At 31.1% G+C, this 12,805-nt stretch overlaps 1 protein-coding gene across 15 annotated transcripts in view; it reads right to left on the minus strand.

Moving 5' to 3' along the window:
• Dmd (dystrophin) overlaps positions 1-12,805 on the minus strand; it is a 2,110,831-nt gene that overhangs the window by 1,270,833 nt on the left and 827,193 nt on the right. For all 15 annotated transcript variants that reach the window (XM_063242792.1, XM_063242803.1, XM_063242804.1 and 12 more), the window contains 2 exons: positions 5,542-5,676; positions 2,832-2,981 (listed from right to left, as the gene is read on the minus strand). In XM_063242792.1, coding sequence (XP_063098862.1) covers positions 2,832-2,981; positions 5,542-5,676 — 285 coding nt within the window. The remainder of the gene's footprint in view (positions 1-2,831; positions 2,982-5,541; positions 5,677-12,805) is intronic.

Here is a 12,805-nt window from a genome sequence, read left to right on the forward strand (position 1 = left end):
TTTTTAAAAAGGAACCTAAAATACAGTATCTGTTAATCACAGATGAAAGTATGAAAGCCTTGACATGTTATCTCAGATAAAGTGATAGATTTGATTTGCCTAAGAATCCACCTAAGGTTATTGGTGGAGCACCCTTTTGGGTGTGTCTGGGTGGGTTACTGGAGGCTTGACCTAGAGTACAATATGGAATCCCTACTATATATATCCTCCTTCTTCTCTGGTTTCCCTATGGTAAATCGCAGTAGTCACCTATATATCAGCTCTTGGTGGAGTCAACCAAACAAGCAAACTCCTTTGGATATAATTAACCCCAGATATTCTTTTTGCAAACAGTTTTAAACCAGCCTTGGGAAGAGCTCCTTGTTCTCCTAATCAGTTCCTTCCTATTGTCCAAGCCCTCAGCCCTGGGACATTCTTTAGTTACCTTTTAGGCTCTCTTAAGATTTAATTCTCAGTAAAAAGGTACTATACAATCTTCCCTGCTGAGTGAAAGTCATTGCTATGTTATATCTGACTAACAGCTACTCCAACTCAAAATTTTTGATTGGAAATTTCATGCTTTAACAAGTCATTTCAGACTATAGTAAAAAAAGTGTTTAAGCAAGGTTTATAGCCAAGATGAATGATTACAGTTTGAGTCTTCATTCTCTTTAATGCGTGAGACCAAAAGCTTACAAATTTGGGATTTTTTTCTAATTTTGGGATAGTTGCATGTACACAATGAGGTATGTTGGGGATGGGAGTCAAATATAAACATTTTATTTATATTTCACATATACTCTATACATATATCCAAAAGGTAATTTTAATGCATCTTCATTATCACTATGACTCATCAGATGAAGTCAGGTATGGAATACTCAAAGAGTATCAAGTAAAACATAAGATAATTTTTTTTTTAAATTTGGACTTAGAACATTTCAGATTTCAGATTTTCAAATTTGGGATGTTTACTCTGCATTTATCTTGGAAAATAATGAGATTTAATGTCAAAGATTGTCAATACATAAGATCACAAGTAATTTTATGTTAATAAAAGATTGAAAGGTAAGTACCTAAATAGGGCTGATTCAGGCAGTGAGTAGCTTATTTCTAAGGACAGAATAGATACTCACTGAAACATTAAAGATTAAAAATTGAGACTTTCAAAACTTACTCAAAGGTGATTTTAAAATATAACTTTTGGTTTCTTAGCTTGAACTATGTTTTGCCTGACAACAATATTTAAATCTAAAAAAAGTGCATTCCTATTTCATATCAAAATCTAATTTTTCCAGTTATGCAGACACATTCCTGTAATGCTAGCACTTAGGAGACTGAGCCAGGAGGATCACAGCAAGTTGAGGCCAGCCTGGGCTACATAGTGAGTTCAAGGTCAGCCTGAACTTCATAGGTAGATCCTGTCTCAAAACAAAATAAACTATAACACATGCACACACACAGGTTATTACAGATTATTATTGGCTGAATATTTGGATCATGTTATCAAAAATTGGTATTAGTTTCAACTTTATTATCTATTTGCATAGTTATTGTAAACTTCCTCAGTAATCATTGAAGTAGAAATGGAAAATTTCACTTCTACTGACAGCTTAGTTGCTACCTAGAAATATCTACTTTGACTCACAAACTTACAATCAATTACTCTGCAACAATATGAAGGGCCAGGAGATTACTTGGAATCTACTTTTTCCAGAGGGAAATTCTTTATGTCGATATAGAAAAAACACATATAACTACTCACCCTATACCTGTGGTGGCAAACCAATGGCATGCGTACTAAAATCAGCTGTTTGTTATTATTGAAAGCCCTAAAAGTTTCCATGACTGCAAAATGACACGATTCAAGACCTGAGGCTGTTGATGGCTTTCTGGCACAAATCTGCCCACATGAACCTAGGTATTTCTCTTCCACAAGAGAAGGTGAGAAACTTCTCCTACTGTAGACTTTCCTTTCAAGTTACAAGCATATAAAATTTTTCCCACTTAAATATAAAATGGTTTTCCACCTGCTTCCCTAGAGACCATTCATGTAGTCTCTTTTATTTTCCATCCCATCTTATATAGGCTCTATTGGTTATGTGTTTCACACATTAGGAAAGCAATCAGGTTTTATTTCTGAATTAATGACTACACATTTTGAAGGATAAGAATTTTCTAACTTATTACCCAAACCATTGAATAGTATTTTATATGTAATAGTTGCACTTAGCAAATTGATATGACACTAGACATCATTATGAAATAGTTTTTTCCTTGATAAGCTATTGTTGATTTAGGGGAATATGGAAAACATTGATTAAGAAAAATGGTATTTTAGTTTAAGTTTGATAATATTTGTATGCAAATTCTGAAATAATAAATGTTATCAATTATATATAAATAATACATTTTATTTCTTAGGGCAAATAAATGCTATCAAGGGTATAAATGGAATTGTATATATTTTTTAATATATTAAGTATGATTACAGCAAAATTGAGAAAGAATCAAAGATGAAAGGGATGACTACTCATATCTATAGTTATTTTTGAGTAAGAAATCAAATCTATATTTAGATAACTGACTTTGATTACTAGATTATTTCTTACTTTATAGATCTTAGCATGGTACTTGTTCTTTGTATACCTCAATTTCCTGTTAAAAAATTCTTCTTTTCAATGTTGTGCAAGCTAAAACATACATATATGTAAAGAATTCATCCATTGTCTACAACTGCTCTAAAACCTGGAAGCTGAGCTAAACTGAAATTTTTCCTCATTTTAATCTGAGAAGCCTTTATCTGCTCTACATTTATGAAAATAAAGGACATTTTTCACTTGTCTTCATACCTCTTCATGTAGTTCTCGCCAACGAGAATTAAATGTCTCGAGTTCCTCATTGATCAGCTCATCCATGACGCCACCATCTGTTAAGGTCTGTGCCAAAATGCGAATTTGATTCGGGTTATCCTCTGAATGCCGCATCAAATTTTCAAGAGACTGAAACACATTTGCAACAATTAATATTTCTCTTCTGTCTCTAAATACTTTGAATTCAGCACAAAATATTTAATATATACTTATTTACGTATGATTAAGCTATAAACTATTTAAAATAAAATTTAATTGGGCTAATAAAACTTTGAAGTAGCACTTTTATTTAAAACTTTGATATTGATCTATGAATCTTCACTGTGTAATGGGCATTTAAAAATGGTTCACAACCACCTTCTTAGGGATGCCCTCTACTCTAAAACCTAGAAAGATAAATACTCAATTTCCCAACTTCTTTTATAGTTAGTGGTATAAATACTGAAAATATACATAGATAGGAGTTCATATGCAGAATTCTTCCTACATGGAATAAAAGAAACAGTCTCTCAGAAAAAAATCCCTTTGCTCTCCACACATTTTTATAAACACCACCTGGAGATAAAGCAACTACCTTTGGACCAAGAGGTAACAAAAATGAGTCAAAATCCTTGATGCTCAGGAAGAGAGAAGAGAAAAAAGAGGACTGGGGTACTTCATAGATCAAAATGTCACCATCTCAATATATCTTTCCTCCAATCTAGTCTTAATAGAGAAACAAAGCATTTTTTTTTTACCTTAAATCACTGTGATATCTATTATTTGCAGTCCAACATTCCCTACCTGGAAAAATATTCATGATTGGCAAAGTTGCCGGGCAAGATTATATATGGAAAAAGAATGTCAGTATCAAGTTTAGGTGTGTGTGAAAACAAGTGACTGAATATCATCTTATTGGAGCACAAACATGTCTAAAATAAAATAAGAAGCAGGCATTATGTGTTAACTCATTCATTCAACACTGATTTACCTGTTTTTTAAAAATGGAAATGTTGCAATACATATTTTGAGTTTTCTTGAGTATCTATTATTTTTCAAAATCTGAGAAATCTCAATATATTTTCTGATTAAATTTTGAGTAAATCAAAATATAGACCACCCAAATGATTGCGTACAAAAATATAAATATTATTTATCAAGTAGTCATCAAATTTTAGTGTAAAATTCATTACTAATTTTGCTTGCAATTTACACATTGTTTTACTTTGAATCAAACTTAACTCTGCAGATTTTCAATAACATTCATTTTCCCTTGTATCCTAATTAAGTATATAAGCTATGAATTTTTTTAAATAAATGTGCTAAAGCAACACAGATAAATTAAGAAACAAATTACAGAAACTTTAAACAGAAAGGACACTTAAAACCATATAGGTTTTCTATCCTTTCTATCTTTCCTGCTGTTACTCAATAGATGATCAGCAGCAAATCTGCTAAACAACTAGTAAGCAGGTGCTTATGCTACTGAGCTATATCCCTAGCCCCTGCCTTAGACCTTTCCTCACTAATCATTCTAGAACAGGCCTTCATAGGATAGACAAAATTTTGTTTCACGAATTTCACCTTGCAATCCATGTACAATATGATAATTTCATAGCATAATTAACCTATCACAGTGTTTATTCTGTCCATTATACTATTATTAGTGTGCTACAAGTTTTGTTGCAACGTTTCTAGAAGACGCATAACGCTATTAATTCACGAGTAATGTTTGAGCAATGCATGTCCCTAAATAGGACAGGGACAAGATTATACTCCACTTAAAATTTCTCTCATTGTTCTTGATATCTCTTCAGTTTATAATTTAATGGGAAATTAAGACACATAGATAAAACGATCAGCTTTGATATAAGGGATTCAAATTCTATTCTATCTTAAGAAACATTTTTCACTTCCTATCTTGAATAACTTACTCTTACTTTGTATATGTACAAAAGTGTCACACTTTCCATGCAGTTCTGAATACACTATACTTGCTAAGACTGCATATTAATTATGAGCTAAAAGTACAACAAAATGTATAGAACATAAATACTGACCATAAACATCAGAAGTTACATAACTCAGATACTATACATGTAAACTCTTCTAAAGCTTAATATTGCAATCTCGAAAATAAAAATTGAAAATGTACTAAAAGTTTATAAATATTTTAAACATATACTGCTTTAAACATACACATATATGTGTGTATATAATGTGTATATATATACAATAACTATGCCTAATTAAATATGCATATACTAAAAATATATAATATAAAAATACGTATACTCTGTCCATTATCAAAGCATGTTTATTTAGTACCTCAGCACATTGGATAAAGTATAAAAACATTTAGTAAGGGCATTAAATAATTTAAAAAGTATTCCACTTTATTTGAATATAGCAGGTTTTAAACTGAACATAATATTTACTATTAGCACTGTCTTTAGAGACGTAGCCAGGCAAAATATCTACACAGTGGTTAGTGATGAGACAAAAGGCAAACGTCCACACTAAGAGGTTATTTACATCCTCTTTAAAACTTGAGATCGGGAAGGATCTCAAAAGGAAAGAGGGCCATTTTCAAAGTGCCTGTGTTGAGTTAATATAGAATAGCTTCACTTCTGGGTTTTCTCTGTTTGGTATCTGACCTCTTTCAACACTGCTTTTAAATTAATATCATTTATATTAATTCACCACTTACTTCTAGCACCTCAGAAATTTCTTCAGCTCCACCAGGAATACTTTCAGTGGTTTTAAGTTTTAATTCTACTTCATTTAGCCATTTGTTTGCCTTTTCCAAGTATGACAATAATTCGTGCCAACATGCCCAAACTTCCTAAGAAAGAAACATATAACACATATTAAACATTCTGATAGAAGACTGAATGTGAAACTTTGGCATTTCAATTTTAAAATGTCTGAGAATACAACATTTTATTTTGTATTTTTACCTGCCTCCTGCAGGAGATAATTTAAAATGCAACTGATTACACTGAAAATCTAATACCTCTATAATTACAAGTCATTAAGGAAGCATTTTATTGCATGAATAAATTCAAGATCCAGCTATTTTTTTAAAATAAACATATTCACCAACATGATAGTCTGAGGTATAAAAATAAAAAACACATGTAAAATACATATATAAATTAACTTCTTCACTTACCAAGTGTTACCAATTTTGTAACATCTAAATTTTATCATATTTAATATTTAAAATTAAACGTGGATTTAACATAGCCCTCATTGTCTAAAAACTATATCGTATTATTTTGCATATAAATTGGAAGACAAATTTTATCAAAAATCTAAGATTTCAATTCACTTTATTTACTAGACAGTTTAATTCTTCTAAACTTTGTTTGCTACTATATGTTTGCACGGAGCAACACTGAAATATGCATTACTATTTATTTATTTATTTTTATGGTCCCTGGAGTCAAACTCAGGACCTTGTGTTTGACAGGCAGGCACAGTACTGCTGAGCTTGGTCCTTGGTCCTACATTGCTTTTCATATTTTTTATTTCCTTCAAATATATCTCAAATATGGTTAGTATTTCAAAAGTCTGATTATTTTTAAATATCTTTGATAGAAATTGAAAAGCTCATTCATATACATAGAAATTTGTATAAGAAAACAAATATTTAAGATTGATAAAACAATAGTAGAAGCTTATACTGACATAGGGATATGGAAGAATGTTTTAGAGATTTTTTACTTATTTAAGAGAAAAAACACAGATAAGAAATACAGAAAGCAAAACAATCAAACAACAGCAACAAACTCAATATGATAACAGTATAAGTTTTCAAAACAACATGATAGGAATTTAACAATGGCTGTAATATTGCATATTGTTACCTTCCAAGGAGTTTGTTAGATTACCAGATATAGATAAACAAAATTGATCTAAATATATATATATATATATATATATATAATTTATGTCTTTTTTCATTTCTCTTCTTCCCTCCTTTAAACCCTTTTAAAAAAAAAAACTTTATTAAATGAAAATAGAGAGTGAGAGAGACCACATGGAGAAGGGAAGAGAATATAGGGATAGGGAAAGATTGGAAGGAGAAGAAAGGAAAAGAAAATAAAAACAATCAAGAATATATATATATATATATATATATATATATATATAAATTCCCCCACAGTGAAGTTATTTATTATGTGTTGCAAACATATATTAATAAAAAGGGAAATAAGGAAATAGACAAACCGATTCTATTTTATTACATTTTAAATATAGTATAATCCTGTTTACATCAGCACAACTCAGTGTACCTAAATCTTGGAAACAGCCTACATATTCATAAACACATGAGTGGATAAAGACAATGGATGCATAAGCACAGTGGAGTGCTATTCTTACATTAAAAAGGAAAAACTTGAGTCATTCGTAAGGAAAAAGATATTCCTGGAGACCATAAATATTAAGTGAAATAAGTTAGATGAACAAGTTTAAATTATCACATGGTTTATCTTACATGAGAATATAAATAAATTAAAGAAGAAAATAAAAGTTAGATTATATGAAACAGAGAAACATTTTGCAAAAAGGAAAGGAACCAAGAGATAAAGGGAGGAGACAGCCACAGGAAGTGGATGGAACAGAAATCAAGATGTATTATGTATGTGGATCTACTACCTATAATAAATGCAACTTGTATGTACTGCAAATGTGTACTAATAAAAATACAGAACAAAAATGTTAAAATCTTATAATTATCATGATATCCAATAAAGAAATTAAAAGAAATATCTTTAAACTTAATTGAAACATTTGTAATAGCCAAAAATATTAACATGCCAATATGTTAATGAAAAGATGACCAAATATTGCAAGAGAAAGATGAAAGGAAGATCTAACCCAGCCATTCTATGAAAAACAAACCGGGCTGTACAATAAACATAGGAAGATATGATCAGTCTCATTAGGAGCCAAGAATATGTCATGAATATAGGCAGATATCTTAATTGACAAAAATTAGAAGCTTCACAATCCCATGCATGAGAAAAGATATGCATCAACAAAAACCTTATTACTGCTGGGTATATGTTTTTGAATGATTATTTTGGAGAACAATTTATCATTTTCAGAAAGGTGAATAATTCCATACATGACAAATCCATTTTCCATTGTGTATCTTCAGAGAAACTGTTTTGTGAAGGCAACAAAAATAAAGAATGATATTTCCAGCACTTTTTGTAATAACCAAAAACAAAACAAAAATGTCAATATTAATGTCAAGCAGAAGAATAAGTGAATATAACATGTCATATTTAAATAGAAAATATTGAAGTAAAAGTAAGTTCATCAGACAGAAAAATAGGGGTGAATTTCAGAAGCGAAAAACTTCACTGAAAGAAATGTACTCTAGCAAACTTTGTATTATGGGTTACCATTCTTAAAATTTATATAAAAAGCAAAGTTATAATGTTTTTAAAACTATACATGAAAAGAAAATATAAGCAAGGTTGTTGATTGGAATGTAAACTAGCACAGCCATTACGAAAAGTTTAGCGAGATGCCTCAAAAACTAAACCTAGAAATTCTACTTGACCGAGCTTTTCTCCTTCTAGATATCTTTCCAAATGTGTTAAAGGAATCATATTCAGTAACCCATGCACACCCTTGTTTATAGGATGTTATGTACACATATGCACTGTATATGTTATATACGATGCTTAATAGCTAAATCTTGGAAGCAGCCTAAATGTTCATCAACATATAAAGGAATACAGAAAATATGGGATTTACACATAAAGGAATTTGCTGCAAACAGGATAAACCTGTGGCATTTTTAGATCAATGGATACATCTCAAGACCATAGTCTTAAGTGAAATATGTCAGACACAGAGGCTTAAATATGAGATCTTATATGAGAAATGCTAAATATAAATAAAGAGCAAAATAAAAGATAGATAATAGGAAGTAGGGAAATAGACTTTTTGTAAATGTGAAAGGGACCAAGAGATAAAAGCAATGGAGAGGAAGGGGATGAAAAAGGAATTCAGAAATGTTCTATACATGCACCACTGCACACAAGGGATGTAATCATTATGTACTGCAAACATGTAATGGTGTTTCTAGATTATGATGAAATTGTTGAGGAAAAGCCAATGAACTGAGATAGAGGATAAAGACATTAAAACAGATATTTTGTAGCAAAACACTCAATATCATAGTGTGGTACAATCACTACTACCTGTTGTTACCTTCCTAGGATCACCAAATTAAAGCTGAGCGAGGAAACTTTATTGTAACAGAATGTAAAATTCTTTCGGTTTGCCCATATTCTCCTTTTGTTCATAGCCACTAAAAATGATAAAAGATATTCTATTGCTATCTGATGAAATGTACCTTTCTAACCTACTTTGTCAGTCTACCAAATTTACATGCCTGCTTTACATTTTCACACACACACACACACACACACACACACACACACACTAATATTAAGTGTTTTGCTATAAAAGGTGATATTAATCTTAAATCTGGGTCATTTCTCACTCCTGCTGGACTATAGGCTGTCTTCTTTCTGGGCAAAGATCCCAGCAGAAAAATATAAATATCTCCTTAAATACCCAAGGGTATTTAGAGCTTTGGAGATAAGGGGATGTAATTGGTAATGTGTCATATTAACTTTGGAGCCATCCATGGTAATGAACTACCTTGCTGATTTAACCGTCAGGATGAATGGCCTTTTATGTCCTCAATGCATCTGAAGGACACAGCTGGAAAAGCTGACTGTATCAGCTTTACAGGTTGTCTGCAAAATAAAATAGAATCTCAAAGCCTAAATTAAAGCTGAAGGCTTCTTATAATAACTGTTAAACTTAACCATTTGGAACTTAAAATTATTTTAGAAAACACAAAATTCAAAGTGGCTTTAAAGAAGAGTGCAAATGAAGAAGTAAATTTCTGTTCAAAATAGTAGATAGTGCTGATGTAGCAAGCTTCTCATACCTTGTTTCGGTCATAGTGAAATGCTAGGTTGGACACAAAGGAAATATTTTAAATTTAAGATTGATCTATAAAACATATATCAGAAAACCTCGTGTCAGAAAAAAGATGAAAGTGCAAATAGCAGGAAACTGAGTTTAAAAAATCCTGGAATAACTGAAGAGTATATGATATATGAGATGAGATAATTAATATAAATTGGGACAGGAAATGAGAGAAATTAGTCTCACACATGCCAGAGAGATGGAAAAGAGTAGTGTGCTCCTCCTCCAGGATACAAGCTGAAACTCCTCGCTCACTAAAAGGAAATTAACAAGGAAGCTGAAAATCCTCTGGATTCTTGGTTGAAAAGATCCTTTCATTAGATATTAAAACTCATGTCACACAAGGGCAGAACATAATACCTCTCAGACTCTGGCAGAGTCAAATACAAATACTAATAGAGACTATTTAACAGTGAAATGTCAAAGAATTTCTAGTAAAAATACTTTCTACTATAGGCTAATTCACAAACAAAAATTACTGAACATAAGGAATTTCATTATCATAAGAAGAAATCATAAATTTAACCAACTGGTAAAATCCATACCTTATCATATATATTGCCACAAAGACTTATTTTCTTTTTCATACTTGAGTAATTAAAGGAGTAACTGCCTGCATTCTTGTATAGGAGAGTATCTATAACTCATTTTTCCAAGCCCAGTTCTAAATAAAGAAGGCTGATAAAGAGGTCATTTGAGTGACATGAAGAGGGAAGAGTTCGGAAAGTTTTAACAATTCTTCTGCCTTATCTTTTAATACAGATACGTAGTGTACACCTATCTCTGTGTCCTTTATTTCTCTTTTTTTTTTCTTCTTTCCAGTGCTGAGGATCAAACTCAAGGCTTTGCACATGCTAGGCAAGTTCTCTGTCACACATCTAGCTCTCATTTGGAAACTTCTGTTTCATAGGATGCAAGAGAGAATCATCTAAGAGAATCACTCATCTAGTAGGTGGCTTATTTTTAAGGGATAGTTCATGTGAATCGAGCTGTTAGTATGCCCAAAGGCAGTTAAAGGCAGTTTTTCAAGTCTGTCCATTGCTGAAAGGAATGTAATGTAGGTTCTTCCAGTGCCCAGAGGTTATGTGTTGAGGTGCAGAGGGTCTATAAAAATCCAATGTCAAAGGATGCAATGTTCAAGATAGTATGGCAGAAGGCTATCCATTAGAATGAGCTTGAAATTCTTGTTAAATATTACAAGGTATTGTGAATATCTGCAAGAGAATTTTTTGGAAGTTCCAAGTTCATATGAAATAGGGCCCTGGAGTCCCTAAGATAACCACATAGAGTCTGTAGAAAAAAAACAAGGCTGATCACAATGAAATATGGAAAAAGAACAACAAACTAATTGTCACAGAAGTACATGGGGCATTAACAAAATGGAAGAGTGATTGTGGCCAGCTCAAAAATGGAAATTAATTTAAAGTGAATTTTTTCCTTACCCAACACTAGAAGATCAGTGTCCAGACACTGAGAGGAGAGAATGTCAAAATCATATTTCTTACTTTTACTTCATAAAAACTGCTGAAGCCCTAAGGTTAAAATAAATTGGTAGGAGATTTGAATAAAGCATGAAATTGAAATTTAAGTTGGACCAAATTTAGAGAGCTAAGAGTGAATCCAAAATTATGGAATCAGACAAAAATATTTAAGAATCCAACTACTAATAGAATGCGGAGTTTGACATGGTTGGTTTAGATATTGGAAAATTTAAAGTCATTCAAGTTTAGTACTCATTGAGATTTCTCAAATTATGTATATATAAACTACTTAGTGGATGACAAAGAAAAACTTTTTCAAAAATAGATGATCATAAAAGAACTGATTTTTAAAATAAACAGAACTTGAAAAGTAAAAATATTATATTTTACAGATATAAACATATATATGTAAATATAAATAAATATGTATACAAAGATAAGATTTACTATTGAACAATAAGTTATGACATAAGCAGCTGCAATAAGAATTTGAGAAATGTAAGAGAAATTACATTAAGTTACTCAGAATTGGGAGAGATGGAGATAAGAATACAGACTATTTTAAAATAAAATCAAGAATTTATATTATAAAAGATTTCTCACATACTTAATAAAGGGGAAAAGAATCTTCAAAAGATTATAAGGAATCTTCAACAACTTAGAAAACAAAAAGTTTCTCAGCTCTATTTACACAAGAGGTGAAAAAATACAAATGAAAGACAATCTACACATAGATAAAATGGAGCAAAACTTCAGAGCTTCAAAGACAAATGGAAAATTAAAAGGTACCAGACAATATTACAAAGGAACAATAATTTGACAGGAGGCTTATTAATAGCAAGACATTTCAGAAGAGTAGGAAATAATATTTTACATCTTTTAAAAAATACTTGTCCTTTCATAATTATATGCTCAAGTAGGCTATTGTCAATACTGAAGGCAAAATAAAGGCTTTTTCAATCATGTGAAACTGGAGAGCATTTGCTCCTTAACATTTAAGGGAAAGCAAGAAGGAAATTTGAACCCAGAAACAAAATAAAAGGTAAAAACAAAACTGGTCACAGAAATTGCTAAAAAACCTTGTCAAATCCACATGATCATGGTACAAACTATTAATTACAATTCCAGCAGCAATAGTATAGACAAATCTAAGGAACCTAAAAAATAAGATATTAGTCAAATACTATATATACATATGTATATATATATATAATACAGAAGCACTGCTTATGTTTCTACATATTATGGTTAGAGATATTTGCGGAAATATTTATTACTGATGCATTTTTCTGATTAAGGAGTACATGATAATTAACATTGCATTAAAATAAAATAAAGTATATATGTCAAGTCAGGAGACAAGTACCAACGGGTAAGTAACCAGGTAATTACAAACAGGAAAGTTTAGAAGCTATATTATGGATGACTGGACAATAGAATGATAATTAAGCAAGTGGCTTTGAA

The sequence above is a fragment of the Cavia porcellus genome, unplaced genomic scaffold (assembly GCF_034190915.1).
Source record: "Cavia porcellus strain 051 isolate PalLab524CR breed Dunkin Hartley unplaced genomic scaffold, mCavPor4.1 scaffold_33, whole genome shotgun sequence".
In the NCBI taxonomy this organism is placed as follows: Eukaryota; Metazoa; Chordata; class Mammalia; order Rodentia; family Caviidae; genus Cavia; species Cavia porcellus.